At 37.8% G+C, this 21,299-nt stretch overlaps 1 protein-coding gene across 3 annotated transcripts in view; it reads left to right on the forward strand.

Annotated features, from left to right (window-relative positions):
• Positions 1–21,299, forward strand: part of LOC131432590 (zinc finger protein rotund-like) — a 310,007-nt gene that overhangs the window by 159,813 nt on the left and 128,895 nt on the right. For all 3 annotated transcript variants that reach the window (XM_058598946.1, XM_058598944.1, XM_058598945.1), the window contains exon 2: positions 2,491–2,952. In XM_058598946.1, coding sequence (XP_058454929.1) covers positions 2,491–2,952 — 462 coding nt within the window. The remainder of the gene's footprint in view (positions 1–2,490; positions 2,953–21,299) is intronic.

Genomic DNA, 21,299 nt, shown 5'->3' on the forward strand with positions numbered 1-21,299 from the left:
AGCATGAGATAGTAAGTATAGGTTTAACTACGCTCAAAACTGTTCCAATTTGTAGGTCATATTTGTTGGTAGTAAACGAACCAACTTCGGCTATTCCGTTTATCTGAATCCGGTTTCGGAAGAATTGGAAATAGTGATCAAAAACTGCAAAAAGGATCTCACTTACTTTTGTTGGAGATGGCCAAATCGATTTTCACAAACTTATAGCTTCAAAAGAAAAGTCTTACAGTTTCATACGGAATTCCTTAATTTGTTGTGGATACTACTTTCGGAACTACAGGGTAAACAGGTTTTACAGAGTTTGTGAGATTAGATCCGAACAAATTATCCTATTTCTATTCAATAACCAGTTGTTTATGCGAATTTCACGATTATATTTATGATGTAATGAGTAATATGAGAAAGGCATCATTACACCACTAGGTGGATTAAAATTGGTTTTACATGATTGGGACCACTGCAGCGTACCGGTTTTGTATCATCATTTTATATGGCGATTTGAAAGCTTTGACAATCTTAACCCTGTACCTGAGAAACCGGAAATCGGATCCGGATGAAATTTGACAGTTGCTTTTGAGATAATGTAATCTTTAATATGAATCGAGATTTGTAAAAATTAGTTCAAGCATCGCTGAGACTACTCACTACGATGAGTTTTAATTTTACCATTTTTCTTCACTATTTTCTGTGCTTCGGGAGCAGAAACTGGGTGACCAGTAGAACCGAATTAGATTTTAATGCCTACATACTAGCAATTCCAGCAAACTAGAAGAGTTTATCAGTCAGTTTTAGGTGATTTGTACCTGTTTCTACCATCGTTTGCGAAAAAAATACTACTGAAACTAAAAACTTTCCACTTTCTTTTTATAATTTTTTTTATTCAGGCCAATTAGCGTACAAGCTTTACGTGGCCGTTTGAGCCATGTTTTTATTAGATAAAATAATATTTTTACCATTGGATCTCGTTGTCACCCTTTTTCTAGGGGGAGAGGAGCTTCTATTTTTATCTTGCGATAATTGAGGGGCACTTTGTTCGTGGCTCGTCTCGTCATCTATTGCCGCATCGATGGTGTCGTTGTTGGTTCCCGTTTTTTTTTCGCTTTCCTTGTAATTCGTAGTCTTGGATTCGTTGTTAGTTGCTGTAGACGCGCCTTGTTGTACATTAATTGCAGTTGCTGGTTGTTTTAATGGTGCAACAGGAGTACTGCGCTCACTAGTTTCCGTTGTTGAGCGGTTGTCCTTGTTTTTGTTTGAAGATGTTCTTTTCGCAGTTTCAGTGCAAGGTTTGCCGTAGTGTGCAGGTAGTTCACAAAACTGACATGTAACCAGTTGCTTTTCATACGTGATCAGCGTTTTACACGGATGTATCCCGTCTTGAACACAAATGATGTAAGATGGAATTGTTTTACGTAGTTGCATACGTATCACTCGCACGTCATTCCGGATACCCGGAAAACCGCTATACTTCCTTTTCGATGGAAAGAACTTCACCGTACTGCGACATACTTTCCCGAACAAACTGATCGCTGGTCTGCGGGGGAAGGTCATGCACGCGTACTTCTATGGCATTGTCCACCATGTGCACAGAGATTCTATATTGAACATTGTCATGGTTAACACTGTGCACCTCGTTGTTAACCGAAGCAAATTGAATTGCATCTTTTTCATATTTGAACATAATGTACACACAGTTAGACGCCTTGTTGAATTGAATCCCATTTACATCATTAACGTTTAGATACATTCGTTGCTTAAGCAAGATTTCAATTTCGGTTGCTGCTGGTCTAACTTTGCAGCGCTTGAAATCAATACAAATTAAATTTGGTCTTGTAGGCTTTCAGGCTTTGTTAAATCGTTTTTGCCAATTTCGTACACCTCTATTGTTCACTACACTGTATTGTCTTTGTTTCTATCGTCTCGACCGTAAGCAATTTTCGACTGTGTCGGATGAGATGCGAGCACGAACTGAATTTTCCACTTATTGCGCTTTAGTTCTAAAACCGTGGGGACAGATCGAGATGAAATGTTCCAGTAATTTTAAAAGAATTTAAAAGACCTTTCATTTGAATCTAAGTTTGTGAAAATCGGACAAGTTCATTTCATCATATATTTTTTTCATTTTCTTATGCATATCACATGTATCTCCGGAATCGGAAGTCGGATCGAAATGAAATTTAATGGCAGGCTATGGGACCATAAGACCTTTCATTTGAATCTTAGTTTGTGAAAATCGGTTTGTCCGTTTCCGAGAGAAGTGTGTGCATATTTTCGTTAAATACATACACATTACATTACCTATGATCTTTATACTTTCTAGACAGTATGAAGAAAACTCAAATGCAAAGTTTTATTACAACCACAAGAAATTATATTTGATTACCTTATTTCTCTGATTAATGATCTTCTACGGTCCCGATGAATGGCCGTAAGGCAATCAATCAACTAATTAAGTTAATATGATTCTTTCTAATAATACTGTCCGTTTTGCAGAAACCGCCATCGTCCTTTCCCTGGCTGACGGAGGCCACCAATAACAACGACTACTCGAAAGCCAACAACAACCACCACCACCTGCACCATCACCACGGTCACCACCACCATCATCATCACCATCCGAGTACCTGCCGTCACCCGGAAGACTCGAAATCGTCGCTGAACTGTGCTTCACCCCGGACAGCTCCGGGAACGGCAAATCACCACCCGAGTCAACCAGGCGGCCATCATCCAGCGGCGGCATCGGAGGGAGCAACTCCCGACACCGGCAGCACCACGGCAACCGCGGCAATTCCCAACTTCAACCAGATGCCGGTGCCGGGCTCGGTCCAGGGCCAGAATCCCACCCAGGGACTGGTGCACTGGATGAGCGCGGTGATGGCAGAACACATGACATCTAACTCGCACCACGATCCGTCCGGTGTCGGGATGCACTACATGTGGAATGGGCCGATGGAGGTGAGTGTTTTTTTTTTTTTTGAAGAATGCATTGACGGCGAACTTTTCCTTGCTGTTTTCTTATCGGGCAAATCACGGGTCGGTCGCATGAAACGCACGGTTCGATGATTTGTCATTCAGAAGCATGTTGAAATAAAACCGGTATGTGCTTTGCTTAGAAGAGGGAAAAAACAATCCTTCCGAATGATAAAAACTAGCAAAGCTCTTGGCGGGGAAGGTGTTTCTCGCGTCCCCCACGGCTGCATTTCACTGTTTCAGCAAAAATAAAGAACAAAGCTTTCGCCCCTGGTGCACAATATTGCATCCACATAGGGAAAAGCATAAAAAATAAAAAAAATATATAAAAGTAAACTGGCTGACAGGGCCGGAGAAAAAAACATGATTCGTCTAAGAAATGTTTCTTTCTTCCACATAAGTGACGCGAGAACGGTGGGTGGACGAACGAGACGACTGCGGGATCCCACATGAGAGTCGTAGCTTTTCTTAGCTCTGGAAAGAAATAAAAACAAAATTCATGGAAGGAGGTTTTGCGTCGGAAAATATCTTTCTTATTCGCTGCTCTCTGACAACCCCCAGGCCCCACCGCCTCCACACCCACACAAACAAACACATGTTCACGTGTGAAAAAAAATAATCGAGCGACTCCACTGACTGTCGACGCCACTGCCGCCGTTATCCTTGGCAATAGAAAACAAAATAGAAATATAAAAATGATAAAGGAAAAACCCGCGCTCGACTCAACGCGAAATGACTCAACAGCCCGACTAGTGAGTAGGGTCAGGTTCTTGCCTTTCTCGTGTGTGTGTGTTTGTAGGTGTGGGTATGCTTCCCATTCTACCCCCGGCTGGCTGGCCACCAATGTGTTCTTTTTTAGGTGGGTTGACGCTCCTTGGCTGCATCTGTCCGACTTTGATTTGATTATCCCGCCGAGTCGTGACCGTCGCAAGATGTCCAAGCACAATCCTTACAGGAATTCGATCGAAGCTCATACGAAAGGGAAATATTGTATCCAAAGTTCGCCCTGTGGAAGAATGGGTAGAACTAAATCGTGAATATCTCGAGTTATACTACGCGTAACAACATAATTCTGCTCCATGCCATAAGAAAACAATGAGGAAAACTCATCACACTTGTTTGCTTTTTTTCATACTCGAGCGTCGGTTTTGAGGTGGTCCCGGCACATATAAGTTCCGATGTTCAACTGGACCATTTTGAAAGGTAAAAGGTCGAGAATTGATCATTTCTACTTGTACATTAGATGGAATTGGACGTAGCAAAAAGTACATCTTACCAACAGCAGGAAAAGCTACTGAGAGGTAAATAGCCTCGTTTAGATTAGATTGTGGAACAGGGCTCAGAGACTGATCCACCTGGTTTCGGAACTTGATCTAAGATTCGAAATTTAGTTTCAAAACTCACTTTTAAAATTAAATTCTAGACAACATGTTCAAAATTTTTCAGGCTCTGGAACTGAATCCAAACTATGGATTCCGGAACTAGTTACTTGAATAGATTTTGACACTAAATTAAGTACATTAATTTAGTTTTGGAATTTAAACGCCAAACTCTGATTAAAAAATTCAAATTCAGGAAGAATTCTGAAAAAAAATTATAGAAAATATGAAAATGAGTTCAGCTACCGAATACTAGTGCTAAATTCATGAATTGCATTCCACTTTCGAAAAACCATATTAAGAACAAAAAACTACAAGGATCACCCACATGGGGTTGTTCGAGCCATTGATGTGGAACAAGGCAACCAAAATTTCTAATGATCTACAATCAAACAGTTCAATAAATCGTCACACTTTTGAATCCGCAATTGCACGAGAGTCTACTTAGATTGATCTTGATTAGGAACCAAAACCGAACATTGTTTTTTTTTATAGCCGACGAAATTACACCAATATCCCAAATGTATGCAATTATATCTTCGACCATACTTGCGATACGATTTTGATATTTAAGCTTCTTTTCGCCAAACTTGTGTTCAAGTTTTGTATGCAAGCAGTTATTTTTATAGTGTTAAGTTTCTCTACCATTCTGCGCTTTCGGTTGAAGCGATAAACTTTTTATCATTATCAATCGAGTTCATCTTATATTAATTAGAAATAATCTTAAGCACTTAAAATTTACCCTGCGGTAGTTGTCAATTTCTCAGGCGAAACGACATAACATGGAATTTCATCCGAGCTTGCATGACACAAGATCAGAGCATACCAATTAAAACTTCATATCGTTTTATGGCACTTTTTATCTTGCTGTCTAGCAACAACCTACCTCTAGCATGCTACGCGTAAGACTGAAACGTAAGCTATAATTTCGCTTCTATTTATAGATTCGTGCTTTGATATATCGCTTACTGCTTCAAAACTGTCGTCTATGGCAGGAAAATCCGATATGCTGGAGATTTTTAGCAGACAAAATACGACACTGCTCGCTAATAATCAAAATTTCAATCATTTATAATTGAAAATACGTGGCGTGATACATTCAAATCGAATTTTAGAAATATTTCCAATCAAATCGTATTCGCGTCCTTCAAGTATGTCTGTGATGTTACCTACCTATCTTTTTTTCGTTGAAAAATATTTTGGATGTTTAAAGTCAAAACTGCGATTTTCATAAAAAAAATCTACCATTTTGTAGCTGTGAAACCTCCCCAAAGTAACTTGTCAACAACAAGTTAAGCGCACCTTGATAGCGATAGCACCGTGAAGAGAATGACAGTTTGATAAAATAGATTAAGAAGGAATAAAACAAAATGGTTTGAGAGTTAGGAAAACGTGCGTGAACTGAACGCCGCTTAGTTAATAAATACTTATTTACGTAATTACAGTTACATTCTGTTCCAAAAAGTTACTTTGATTGAACTTGAACTATAAGTAATAGAGTTTGTTACTGAATTGAATTAATACTTATCGCTTAACCTAACTTATTCTAGGATTGTACTGTTCGATAAATATCTACAGTTCTCTAAATCCATCTAACGTAACAAATCATTGAAGCAGCAGTAGATCCATGAGCTACATCTGAACTAAAACAGTAGCAATTTACTAAACGTGAGTTTTGTATGGAATAACAGCTAAATGAACTAATGTGAACTCATATTAAATTTACTACAGAGATTTAAAATCTTCCCTGTGGAAATAAAGGGACTATTACAAATCCGGTAAGGCTTCTTAATTGTCAGAGAAACAACATAACTAAAAACGAAAAAGCAAACGTTGGGATTGGGTAATTTTTATTTGGGAAGTGTTTGCAAAATTTGAAAAAAAAAAATGGCGAAATAGTTTTTGAAAGACGATGGACACGGACTTTTAAAACGTGCTTTCGAGAAAAACGCGTTTAAAGTCTATAAAATCGAAAAAAAAACAATTTATTTTTCTAGGGGAAGGGTAGGGCATAGCACTTTCGAAAAACCATAAATTTTCTTTGTATTTTGTTATAATAAAGCACTTCAAGAATGTTCTGTCCAAATCTCAAGTCAAGCAAAGCAGAACCCTTGCCTTTTCACAGTATGAGATAAGAAAAGATAAAAGCCCATAACTTCCAGAGCTTTGTTTCGATAGGCTGTTTTACTATAAGAAAATACAAAAAAAAATGATTTTTCAAATGTGTTAGACCCTAACACCCCATAGCGTATAGAATTAAAATATTCTGAATGCTTGTTGTATACTGCCATCACTTGGCTTGTTGGTCCATTTTTGACATTCGCTGATAGTTTGTAATGAAGGTTGATTTTGATTTTTTGAAGGCAAAGATGGTATGTAAAATTGGGTTTACACAAAAGTGCACTGGCATCTATGCGACTCGAAACGATGTCATCTACAAATGAGACCATAGAATATTCTTTAAATGTTTGAATACTGATGAGCAAAAACTTGTCCAACTCCTGATTATATGCGATCTTCCCATGTGATTAGCTAAGGTGACTAACAACAGTATTCTAGTACTGATCGAACATAGACAATGTATAACGTTTTAATTGTGTATGGATTGTTTTACGAGTACAAGCATGTTAATGACTAGAGCGCGATTGAAGTCGGATGTGTTTTGTTTCTTACTGAATGTTATTGTACTACCATTTCTCATATTTAGTTGTTAAACCAAGAATAAAATGAAAGAATTTCTTCTTGATAAGCTGTTGAAATTTTCTTGATTTCTGAAAAGATATTGATATTGATCTTTGGGGAGCCCGAGAATAACATAATTGGGGCTCGATTTTCTTTCCTTGAGATATATAACAATTTGTTGAAGATTTGCATGCAAGAAGTATAACCAAGATTTAGGGACGATTTACAGTAAGAATCTCATGAAATGGAGTAATTGGGGTAAAATAGCCACCAAAACGTTTCGTGTGGCCAGTGTGGGTTCTTCTAATCGATTCTCCAGACTTTTTTTACATGAAAGTAGGCTATTCCAGAATACCGCACTTAACTTCTTTTCAAGTTACAGAGCGAATGTTATAGGAAACCCCAAAACTCCTGTACATTTGGGGTAAAACGAGCAGGATGGCGATTCGTGCGGCCATTGTAAAACATTCCATTGAATTCCTTGGGCGTTTTTATATAATAAACGCTTTAGTTTGTTGACCTATCTCAATTAGTTCATGAGTTACAGAATTCTTTGCGGGTTTTCATAGATTTTTTCCCACTGTGTAATGCTTTATTAAAATCTTTATAAAAACGCTTAAATGTGATTTATCTTGTCCATTGCGGTCAGTGTACAGTGGACGAATTCAAGTACGTTAGTAGTAGAGAGTAGTAGTGTAGTCCTTAAAAGGGGAGCGGGTCATTTCGCCGAAAGAGTCATTTCGCCTAAAGAGTAAATTCGAATACATCATATTATTATATTATTATGTCTCTTGGATAATTGATGTAGCGCAGTCACATAACCGAAGCCAAAATGGCTCGATAGCACAAAGCCGCCAGGGCGACCCCAGCTGAGTCGGCCGCTTACCCGCCGTCGGAAACGGCGGCCTCTCACATACACCGCCTCGTTTGCCCGGTCTACTCAAAATGACGCTGACCCCTTGAAAGAATGTGAGTAATTCTAGTTTTGATTTGCTTTTTTCTCTCTTTTTGAAGATTGGTATAAGGGAAGCGTTCCACGTATCTGGAAAAACTCCAAGCAGATTATTAGAAAAAAAACAGGACAAAGAGGTTTTAAGATCTAATGCCAGATTCTTCATAATTATTGGTAGAATCCCATCAGATCCGGAGCTTTCGGTGACATCCAAATTAATATGACTAGCACTTCAATCTGATTTACGCTAATGTCATTAGTAAATTCTTTGCATTAATGTCATTAGTGAGGATTCTGTCCTTATCGGCAATAATCATGAATTGATTAAATTTGTAACTCTGCTGAGGACACGAACTCCCATGAATTAGAGCTTTTGCCTTTCTCTATAGAAAGGTAATAAAATTACTGGAACCCCGAATTTTAAACGAAGCCTAGGATACCCATAGTGGTATTTTGACTCAGCTCGACAAGATCGATGAATGTCTGTATGTGATTGTTTTTACTTTAAAGTTTTTAAATACACACTACATACCTGTAGATTCCAACTTCTCGTAAAATAACAACATATTTTCATTTTATGTGAAGAAAACACCCAATGTTCATACTATTTTTGTAGGAAAGAAAACGTTCAGTAAACGCTCAAACGCTTAATTGAAAGCTATACTAAGCAAATATAACAGCACACTCTTCACATCAAGAAAATTATTTAATTTTCAATCATGATCCGCCCAACTCCTTCCTTTTCATTGAATCGTACTCCGCTTTGAAATTAACAAATCAGTGATGAGTAGGAGTAAATATTTGATCCGTCGTTGATCGGAAACCAGCTTGACTTTCGCCGATGCAAAACTTCTTCAGAGATATAAACCTATTCCAGCAGGTTATGGTTTGGAATATTCGGACACATCTGCACTGTGGATTGTATGATTGTTGTACTGTTCTATATACTTTCTGATCAAAATTGACCTGGACTGAATTAAAAAACCTGTTTTAATCTATCTAGTGGTGTAATTCTGCCTTTCTTACATTAAAGACTGTCCCAGAAAGTATGGACGCACTTTGATTTCGCTGTAAATAATTCACAAGTGTTAGATATTCAAATTTTATTCGATATACTGATAATATTAGACTACAACAACAGAATATTATTCTCAACATTTGCTGTTTAGCCATTCTAGACTAGCTGGCGCACCTTCTTGCGAACGTTTAACGTACAGACTTCTTGGCGACAAGTTTTGACACTTTTTTCAATCTTTTTCGAACTGTTGAATGGTTTCGGCTGCCGAGACATGTTTCCTAAGATGAGCCTTCGTTAATGCCCAAAATTTCTCAATTGGTCGAAGTTGTTGGCAGTTTGGTGGATTCATGTCTTTTGGGACGAAAGTGACATTTTTGGTAGTATACCATTCTACCGTTGATTTCGAGTAGTGGCAAGAAGCAAGATCTAGCCAGAAGACAACAGGATCCTTGTGGCCTCGGATCATGGGTAGAAGTCGTTTTTGTAAACATTCCTTGATGTATATTTCGCTGTTCATTGAAGCAGTGGTAATGAAGGGTTTCTAAATCTTACCGCACCTACAAATTGCTTGCCAGACCATAGCATTCTTACCAAATTTTTCTACTTCAATCGATGTTTCGGACTGGTTTAACACTTGCCTTTCTCGCACCGTATAATATTGTGGTTCCGGCAAGGATTTGTAATCGAGTTTCACGTAGGTTTCGTCGTCCATGATTAGTCAGTTCAAATTTCCAGCAAGAATCGTATTGTACAGCTTTCGAACCCTCGGCCTGATCGATTCTTCTTGTTTCGGACTACGATTTGGTTGTTTCTGCTTCTTATTGGTTCGAAGATTCAAACGTTCCTTAGCACGAAGAACATTTAACTTCGAAGTGCCCACTTTTTTGGCCACATCCCGAACTGAAGCAAAGCCAAAGCCTTGGTACTACATTCCTGTAGTGGAATTTGACCTTCTGTTTCAACAGACTTTGCAGCCGATTCGGAGTGTACAGAACCAGTGCATGGCTTGTGCTACGATTCTACTGACACTACGAATCCTTCCAGGTCGGGGCTCGAACATACGACATCTGGTTTGTAAGACCAGCGTCCTATGCATTGAACCGCCAATCCCGAACTGAAACCTCCTTCTTTTGCTCGAACGCCTTCAGAACCCGTTTATCCAACTGAGGGTTAGCAGGACCTTTTTCTCGACCCGTTTTCGGTTTATCCTCAAAGGTGTTATCCTCACCTAACTTCCTGACTGCATTTCCGCGTTCTGTGCACCATTTGTACACAATTTTTCGACGTTGTTCTGCTGAAAGTCCACGCATTTCGAAACAAACTAATGAAAATGAATAAACAACTGCACAAGTAGTTAGAGAAGAGTGTAAACAACAGGACGCAGCCATGAAAATTGACAGATTCTGAACCATTGCGAAATGGCAGCAGTTTTTGGTTGCGTACATACTTTCTGAACAGTCTTTAATCGCGTGCACTTTTTCAGTTTTTGCACATTTGGAAGTACAAATTATTTCCAAAAGATGACTCTGGCTGTTATCAATATTAAACAGTACCAGTTGAAGTTGATAGTTAAGGAGGTTAGATAGCTGATATCTGATATCGTTAATGTTCAGTTCATATTACTTCAAGTTCTTTTTCTTTCACTGTGTTAGTTAAGAACAATTTTGTATCAACTTGCGGGAAGTTTCATGCAGCTGAAGCGCATCAAATGCTTGTGGATGTTCTGGGTGATAATGCTCCAACTCATGTAGGAAATGGTTTCGACGTTTCAAGAATGGCCATTTCAGCGTGGAAAACAGGTTTCGCACTGGACAACCATAAAAAATGAAGACAGACAGTTGGAGGCACTACTCGATGAAGATTCGAGTCAAACGAATAATTGGAAGTGACTCAAAAAGCACTTTTTGTAGTATTAAAATCCATTAGTATAACTTAAAAGCAAGGCAGTTGAGTGCCTTATGAACTAAAACCAAGAGACATTGAAAAGCGATTTTTCACTTGCAATATTCTATGATAACCCCAAGAAGAAAAAATACTACAATTTGCCCGGTCAATTTTTGCCATCGACCTCAACATAAACACCAAATCCGAATATTCATGGTTCAAAGGTTATATTGTGCATCTGGTGGGACCAAACGGGTGTTGTGTATTATGAGCTGCTACAACTGTACTATAACGGGCGATCGGTATAAGCTGCTATTGATGCGTACAAACAAAGACATGAAAAAGTTATTATCCTGCATGACAACGCTCGGCCTCATGCCACAAAAGTAGTGAAAAATTATTTGGAAATGCTCAAGTGGGACATTTTTTCACAGCCGCCGTATTTTGCTGACATTGCTCCTTTTGATTACGGGTTGTTCCGACGGATACAGTACGATCTGGTAGGTTATCCGTGTACTTCTTTCGCAGAAATCGAAAATTGGCTTTCTAACTTGGACCATCTCATAAGACGAGACATTTTTTCGAGATGGAATTCGAAAATTACCTAAGAGGTGGGAAAATGTAGTAACTAGCGATGGGCGATATTTTGATAAATCTTTTAATTCTTTTTATTTGTAAATAAAAGCAGTTGTGACCCCAAAACAAACGAATCGAATTAAATTCCCAACAAAAATTTCAAACCGCCAATCAGAATGGTTCTGCAAAACAAAATAAAGTTGAGGAGATAAATACGTGGCATTTCGATATAAATACTTGTAATATTTTGTACATTTATTTTGTACTTTATTCGTAATCCACTCAGCTAACGAAAGCTGATGGATCCAGGTGTCATCCATTGTCTCATATCGAAGCGAAAAATCCGATTTATCTCAATGGACCAGCTTCAAGCAGCACTTGAAATCAACGAAACGATATTGTTTATGGTCTACCGTGAGCATACGTGGCACCCACTTTGATAACAGCTTCCTTATAGACAAATTTTTCTGCCAAATAGTGAACACATTGCCGTATGATATGTTTAAGATGTCAGTCGATTTTTTGCATGGTTTCCGGCATTTGGCCAGCCGGTAAAACTAATCTAAACTATCGGCGAAGTCCCGTTAACGTTGACGGCTCGACAGCTTCTGAATGCCTGTTGTATATGGCCATCACTTGATTTCTTGGTTCATTTTGGGCCTCATCTGTTAAATGATATTTTGTGATAAAGATATTTCTATTGATTCAAGGGTGAAATGGTATTTAAACATTGAGTTTAGACAGAAGTGCACTAGAATCTATGCGATTCGAGACAATGTCAGTTACAAATGAGATCATCGAAAATTCTCTGCAATCTTTTAATGTTTAAATACTGATTAGAATAGAGCAGACATAATCGGACTTTACTACAATTGAAGAAAAAACACGTGTTCTTATAGGATTGGGACCACTGTACAGTGGTACGAAATTGTTTCTGTTCTTGTATTGCATGAAATTTAATATAATAAAAGTTTTTTTTTTTCAAAATGATAATCACGATTTTTAAACTTTTGTGTCTTTTTCTGTTGATACCACGCAACTATCGAAATAGAGTGTAAATATTTTTCCAGCAAACAAAATCAATTTTAAACGTGAAGGTCCGCAGGGAACTATCACGGTTCCAAAAAAGGTACCCACCAAAGGAAAATGTTAAGAACCTCTGGTTTATAACATTATATTGAAGTTTATTCTACTGCGTTATGTAACGCGCAGTGTTATGTAACAATAATTCGAAGTTTGTCGTAGTTAGTTGATATGCTGACTCGGCTAATGAAATGACTGTTGATATAATTTCCCTAATATCAAATTGAAAATATGATAAATTCCGTCATAAGCCCATCTAACATGCTTATGCTCTGGTTCTTACTCATCTTCTGACATTTATGTGCATCATTTTATGAACTCTTACTCCGAATAATGTTAATATATAGAAGTGTTGAACGTAAAGCATTTATCGCTACAATGAGTTACTTACTTGGAACACGTACTCCCACTAATTAGAACCCTTTTCTTAGACCTAGTTTAGTCTTCTAATCATGATAACCAGCACCATGCAGTACCCAAAATTCAATTACCTTCAGTTCTTCAATCAAACAGAAAAATCAAATCAACTTCCACCAACGAGTGGTGTACTTCAGAATCCAACAGCGAAACAACATACCTACACAACATGGATTAGGGGAGGTTGGAGTTTCATTTTAACAATTTTGCAATGCGGAATATCGATGAACGTGTTATTTGTGTTTCATAAATACTACAATGCCGTTTTTATCTCCCTTGGACAGTAGTCTATAAAGAGAAAATTTAAGAAATAAATATCACAAAATAGGTTAACTCATAAATCATAGATAATTATTTACTTATTATTTGTAGAACATCATTTCGCTCAAAAAATATTCTACTAATTTAACAGCACTACTAATTTTAATGATTTCTCAAAAAATCCGATGTGAAATAAGAATTACTCCAAATTGAAAGTTGGTTGCTAACGTTACGTCTACAATAACCCTAAGCTCTCCTACTGATAACCGAGAACACACACACCCGAACCAACAGCGCAGGAACATCATCACTAAAACGATCCCCGGCTGGTACCGTGTTGTAACATGCCAAACATTGTCCCGGTCTATTTGGGCATCGCTGGCAGCAGCATCCCGTAGATGGAACTTTCCAATGTGTACGCTTCACTTCTCACCTTTCCCGTAACTAGACAACTACGAGTTTCGTGCTTTGCACGCATCCTCAAGCATTCGGGCACTCTTAGCAGACGCCACGAAACGAAATCCTCCCGTGAAGGCGTACACAATCCGATTACCGGACAGTGCCCACAACGCTTTATCGGATGGTCACCGGAATGGGCGAGCTTGGTTCACACCGGTGGTGCTCACGTCACAGGATTTTTGTTGAATTTTGTCACACAATGAGGACCGTCAGAACGGCCGGGACTGTGAATTGGAACACATTGTCTGTGGTAAGGGGTACCAGTGGTTGGAGTTTCATGTTCGTTTCTGCATCAAATACTCGTTAAGATACGGAGATGCAAAGTACTTGTTCCACTCGAAAAAAAAAATTCTCCCCATCAAAAATTCAGCCATACATAGAAAGAGACTTTTAATAAATGCAGCGTGAAATAATCGTTTTGTTACAATTTTGATTTAGACATTAAAGTGTAAATGGTTTATTTCGGATTTTGCTTCAATGATATCTAATAGGTCGCAAAAGGGTAGTTAGAATAGGAGACTGTACTACCTACCTCAACATTCTCCGTAAACCCAGATGTTCCTCAAGGAAGTCATGTTGAATCGTTTATAATTTTTCTCTTTAGTAACGATTTGATTGTTTAATGAAGTGTATGAAAATATCTGTTACAAACCATTCTCGAACCCAGATCGTTTGGGAAGGAGCTTAGTGTCCTTATAGATTCTAAGTCAAGTTTTAAGGAAAATAATGAATTTATTTCCTTCAACGCCTCCATTCTTTTAGGTTTCATTCACCTCGTTACTAAATAATTCATCTGCAAACACTACTTGAAAATTTGTTGGCTGTATGCCGCCATATTGCTAGAATATGCTGCTGCTGTTGTCTGGTCACCTTATTTCCAAAAACCGTATGTCTTGTTCCAAAAAATACCTTTTGAATCTTCCGAGGTGCCATGGCAGATGCAAACTGATTGATATCGGTATATTATCTGTTCATCGCGATGGTTCCAAGGATACTTTTGTGCCAGATCTGCTTAAGAACAATTTTTGCCTTTCTCTATAGAAAGGTATTAGAATTGCTGGAAAAACCGACTTTCGAACGGAGCCTCGGAGACCCATAGTGTTATATACCATTCGACTCAGTTCGACGAGATCGGAAAATGTCTGTGTGTGTATAAATGTGTGTATGTGTGTGTGTGTGTGTGTGTGTGTGTGTGTGTATGTATGTGTGTGTGTGTGTGTGTGTGTGTATGTATGTGTGTGTGTATGTGTGTGCACTTTTCGAAGATATTAGAACGCGCTCAATTTTCTCAAAGATGGCTGAACCGATTTTGACAAACTTGAGCTCGTTTGAAAGCAACTGTCGGACCATTGGTCAAGTTCGAAGATCAAATGGCTGTGACTTTTGGTTCCGGAGATATGATTGTATAAGTGACGTAACCGACAAAAAGCGTTGTATTTGAACGCACTCAATTTTCTCAGAGATGGCTGAACCGATTTTAACAAACTTGGACTCGTTTGAAAGCTACTGTCGGGCCATTAATCAAGTTCGAAGATCAAATGGCTGTGACTTTTGGTTCCGGAGATATGATTGTATAAGTGACGTAACCGACAAAAAGCGTTGTATTTGAACGCGCTCAATTTTCTCAGAGATGGCTGAACCGATTTTAACAAACTTGGGCTCGTTTGAAAGCAACTGTCGGACCATTGATCAAGTTCGAAGATCAAATGGCTGTGACTTTTGGTTCCGGAGATATGATTGTATAAGTGACGTAACCGACAAAAAGCGTTGTATTTGAACGCTTTCAATTTTCTCAGAGATGGCTGAACCAATTTTAACAAACTTGGACTCGTTTGAAAGCTACTGTCGGGCCATTGATCAAGTTCGTAGATCAAATGGCTGTGACTTTTGGTTCCGGAGATATGATTGTATAAGTGACGTAACCGACAAAAAGCGTTGTATTTGAATGCGCTCAATTTTCTCTGAGATGGCTGAACCAATTTTAACAAACTTGGACTCGTTTGAAAGCTGCTGTCGGGCCATTGATCAAGTTCGAAGATCAAATGGCTGTGAGTTTTGGTTCCGGAGATATGATTGTATTAATGACGTAACCGACAAAATACTTTGATTTTTACCGCTCTTATATATATAAGGGTGCCAAAATTTTTGGATCACCTCTATTTTTGTTAAGCTCTAGTGCTCAAAAGTTTAAGCACCTCGAAAAAAGCCTTCATGCTAAATTTGAGCTAAATCGGACATGCGTAAGGGGAGCTGCCCGGTGGTAAAGGTTTGACAATTTTCGATCTTGAAAAAGCACCATAGGGGGGAGTACATGAAATTTCCAAAATCGAAAATTTTTTTTGGTGCCAAAACTCTTAAAACTGCATAAAACATCGAAATCTAGTGTCATCTAAAAAAAATTTTTTTTGAAAAAATCAACTTTCTGGGCTTAGTCCCAAAAAGTCGACTTTTTCAAAAAAAAATTTTTTCGAGATGACACTAAATCTCGACGTTTCATGCAATTCTAAGCCTTTTGGCATCAAAAATTTTTTTTTCGATTTCGAAAATTTCATGTACTTACCCCTATGGTGATTTTTCAAGATATATGAAAATTCCACTAAGTGGACTAAGAAGGTTTATTTTAGATTAGCATCACTGATTACAAATAGGCAACGCAAATGTCAAGCACTAGTTTGGAAAAATGATGCTGACTGTGTGACATAAACACTGAAGCATGCTTTTGTGAACTACTCGAATCAATCTGAATCAGTTGGTGTCAAAATTAGTATTCAAATTTATTTAATAAAAGTATGAAACATATTTTCATGAGACTGTTAAGAAAGAAGAGAAAGGCATTATCACACCACTAGGTGGATTAAGAAGGGGTTTTTTAAATGCATTTATTGTTTAGAGAATATATCAAGATTAAACTTTTCACGGATAAAAGTGCGAATTTTAACTTTAGAATCGAGATGAGTTTGCGCCGTTTTTTTTTTTTTTTTTTTTTTGTTTCAATTATAGAGGTTTTAACATTAATGTCATTCGCCTCTTCGGGCAGAAAAACTTTCTGACCCTATGTGCGGGGTTGGGAATCGAACCCAGGCGGGCTGCGTGAAAGGCATCGACTTACCCATCACGCTATACCCGTCCCCCCCGCGCCGTTTTTTGTTTATGTAGCTTGAAACTTTATTGACAAAAATGTTTAGAAAGTCAATATATTTAAAGTCACTACTTTTTAATCAGTTAGATCAAACAATGGTTCAGTAATTTTTTGTGTATGGTTATTTCAATGGATTTTCGGATTTGAATTTTTTTTGCAGAAACAATTGAAAAAAATTCGAACCAGTCGTGGCCATGGTTTTATTGCACTATATAACCACGAAAACATAAATGTATGGAGAATGAAAATGTATCGGTTGACCGAAATTATGAGCGCCTTCCAGAGCACAATCTGTCCAGTCCAACAGAAATTATCCTCGAACGATATATGTTGGCAGCAAGTGGACAAGTAATACTAATTTTTTTTCTTGCCTTTAAGTAAACAAAACGTCAGTTCTACTGTTTTGAAAACTTGTGCACCTCAATCCATTCAACGAATCCTACAAGGTTTTTACCGTTTGGTTAATAAAAAGACACTTTCTGAAATTTGAATAACCGATTGACGGTTAGTTGTCACGATAAACAGTAATTACAGAAATTCGGTTATTGGAGGATATTTTTACCATACGGACAGTATGATTTTTACCGTATTCGACGACTACTCAGATTTACCGTATGATTTGTGTATCTATTTATAGAATTCTTTAATGAAAACATGCATAAAATTTATCGTCAGGTAAAAATTCTTGATTACCGAAAATTTTCGTCAAAAAAATTACCGAACAAATGACACACATCCTAGTGTGTATGTTTTCACTGACTGTGCCACATGTGAGCAAGCATTGTCATGTAGAAAAATTACTTTGTCGTACCAATTGGTTTATTGTGGCCTTTTTTCTTGCATTGCTCGACTCAAACGCATCAATTGTCATCGAAAGAATGTCCCCGTGGTTCTTTTACTCGGTTTCAGCAGCTCACAATACACCACACCCAGCAGATGGCACCACATAAAGAACAATGAATGATGATCCTGATAATCCAAAAAGTTCGGATACATTACCCCATACATTGTTCGACGTTTTGGATTATCGTAATGGACCCACTTTTCATCGTTAGTATCAGTTGGATGCAGAAAAAACTTTTTTTTTTGTGCCATTGCAGCAATTTTTCGCACGTGATTTAACGGTGTTAGAGATTCCTTGGCTTCAATTCATGCGGCGCTGCATTGCCTACCGTATGGATCATTCCAGCAAGTGGCGGGTTGAGTAACTCCGGGTGATTTTACAAGTTTTTTTGTCGAATTATACGACTTACTTTACTATAGGGCGCCTTTTCCAAATTTACCCTCTGAAAGAGTGATAAGTTTTTGATCATGAATATCTCTTGTTGTATTTAACGTATCAACACAATTTTTGCTACATGCCATCGGAAATGAGATCATCAATTCAGAATATCATTTTCAGTTGTCTGACATAATCACGAATAGTTTAAAATAATGTTGTCTGAAATGTTCAGTATCAACAAGTATCAAAGTAGAAAACTCATGACGCGTGTTTACCTTTCTCGTACCCGAGCCGACGGGTTTGACGTAGTTTCTTTTCTGCGTTATCTACTGAGTAAGTATAAACGGTTATCGCTTGATATATTTCATTTGTTAAAGTTTGTGCAGTTGACTGAGCAGCAAGTAAAGCAAGTGCATCATTTCGTTTGGTCCAGAACCAGAGCTCAGTTATAGTTCCAGTATCAAGAATTCAGTTTCTTAAAATAATTTCAGGTTCAGAGCTCAGTTCCAGTTCTGCTGCGGAACGGATTTGTTTTGTGCACCGTTCTCAATATGAGTTTCGTTTCGAACAAAATTTAAGGGCTATAAATGTCTTCGAAATAACTATTAGAATTACTCATCTGCTGAAATATGGAAATTGGAAGTAAGTATAAACATTTCAGTGTACTTTTCGCAGAGCGAATTTCTAACCAAACGAGTGATAATGGAACCATCATTGAGCTGCTTTGTGTTGGAGAAAAAAAGTATCGAAAAGAATTCAATATTGAAAAAATTCCTCATTTTTGCCTTCCTGAAATGAATTCCGTGTTGCATTACAACAGTTTCATTCGTTGAAATATGCAAATCCAAAATGAAATAATCAACATAAAAATTTAGTATGATGCAATTTTACAAGCTGTTAGGAACGCCAATTTGTGAAAAGGCTGCAAACGAAATCACGTAAAAAAATCCTTTATGATAAATACTTCAGTATTGAATCAATGCGCACAGGAAGGAGTTCTGCTGCGGGACGTTTGCAGTACGAGTTTCGCTTCAACGTAGAGCGATTGCTAGTCGTTTACATTGGAGCAAAATACAACGAAACGTGAACAACGATGGGTAAACATTCCACAATTACTACACCTTAAATGTTATCTAAAACCGGTTTTAATCCACCTAGTGGTGTAATGATGCCTTTCTCATGTACATATAATATTGTGGTATTCTATTCAAAATTTTTCTCTTCGATTTTTGAAAGAAACCAAGAGATTGTTTATGCAATACAGAATAGAACAGTGCTTTGATTGTGTAAGTCATCCTTAAGAAAACGAAATGGGTTCACTATTATATGCACTTCCGGCACCGGAACCCGAGAACCGGTATAATCAAAGTCGGTTCGTGCGGCCACCAAATAACTTGACACACAAACTCTTCTAGTACGCACTCTAAATTTCGATTTAAATGTTTGTTGCATCCGAAAATATTTAAAGTGATGGTGTACAATATTGAACACACTTTACCCTATAACTCCGGAACCGGAAGTCGGAACGGGATGAAATTCAGTAATTCAGTATGGGACCACGAGACCTTTCATTTGAATCTAAGTTTGTCAAAATCGGTTCAGCCTAGTGAGATTATTTGACACATACACACACACACACAAACACACAAACACACACACACAAACACACACACACACACACATACACATACACTTATATATTCTATATAAGAAAGGCAAAAACAATAAAGACTGCTTCTCTACAAATCGAAGGTTAAACTCATCAGCTTAGTGCAAATCTAGAATAATTTGATCACCTTTGTGCACTTCTCGCATTACGAACTTCGCACCAAACGAGTGCAAATAAATCCAGCATTTGACTGCTTCTCGTTCGAGAGAAATGCTTTGAAAAAAGTTTGATATTGTGAAGAGCTCCACAATTCGACCCTTCTGAATGCCAGAGTTCTAGTATTTAAAAAGGTTCGAGGTTCTTCGAGCTATTGATGTGGAGCAAGTCAACCAAAATTTCTTATGATCGATATTTTCAATCAAACAGTTCAATCAATCGCCATGTTTTTGAATGTGCGATTGCACCAGAGTCCCTTTGATTGCTCTGTTACATGCGGTTTTTTATATGCGTCTGTAACGTGGCTTTTCTTAGTATTTTAGAAGCACACGATTTTTTTTACGCGGTACGTATCCCCCGCGTAAAAAAGTACTTAGTGTACTCAGTGTACTCGCAGACTCGCCAAGTCAGTTTAGTGTATCATACTTTATACAGAAATAAAAACATACTTGCTAACTGCAGATTTTCTTTTCGGATATAAAGACTTTTGCAACCCTGTCTGAAGATTTTGAAATTTTTACCTGGCATCTCTGTTAAGAACCAACATCGAACATACACTCCAAAAAAAATTGAATTTTACAGGTGACTTAATCCCTCATACGATGTAATTCATAAAGACCTAATTTGTCAAATGACGGAAAATTTTATTTGTAAAGACTTAATGTTAGATGAGCTTGAATTTTACTGGTTTCGACTGTAACTTGCGTTCTGCTAGCAGGTGCGACTGTATGAATTTAAATGCACCTTTTACCAACCAAGCAGATGCATGCTTCTGTGGCTCAGTCGATTAACAGACGTACTGGTGTTCCAATGATTCTCGGCTCAAGTCGCGTCGGTTGCTATTAGTATTTTTTTTTTTATTTCAATGAATTTCATGTCATGGAGCTTCAGACACAATATTAAATGTTCTTCGACGTTAGTTTACGTGAACTGCGACGCTCCATTTATGTGCATCTAATAAGATGTAAAATCACAGGTTTTTTTTTAAGTGTGTACGAATCCAGACTCTGTTTGCCTAAATTCGTGTTTGTCGTGTATCCGACGAAATTACATCAATAGCCCAAATATATGCACCCAGGCGCGGCAACTATGGGGGGGCAAAGCACTTTTTGCCCCCCCCCCCAAAGATTTATTGTAGGGGCCATGCCCCCCCCCCCCATTATTTTGGCAACTGAAAAAAAATATTCGAAAATTTGCTATAAATATCTTATGATATAACCCTTTTTTCTGTTATCTCCGTAGTTCGTCTCCGTAATCTTTCATATTTCTTAACTAAGTTACTAAAATTTTTGAACTAATTTTCTACAATGTGAAATGTGCTATACTTTCCCGCTTTCGAATATTGGTTATTACTGGAATAGTAGGGAAAATATTCGTGATTTTTACTTGGTTGCTTTGTTCTAACCTCTCCTTTTCCTTTATATAAATGCTTTAT

The sequence above is a fragment of the Malaya genurostris genome, chromosome 2, assembly GCF_030247185.1.
Source record: "Malaya genurostris strain Urasoe2022 chromosome 2, Malgen_1.1, whole genome shotgun sequence".
Lineage (NCBI taxonomy): Eukaryota > Metazoa > Arthropoda > Insecta > Diptera > Culicidae > Malaya > Malaya genurostris.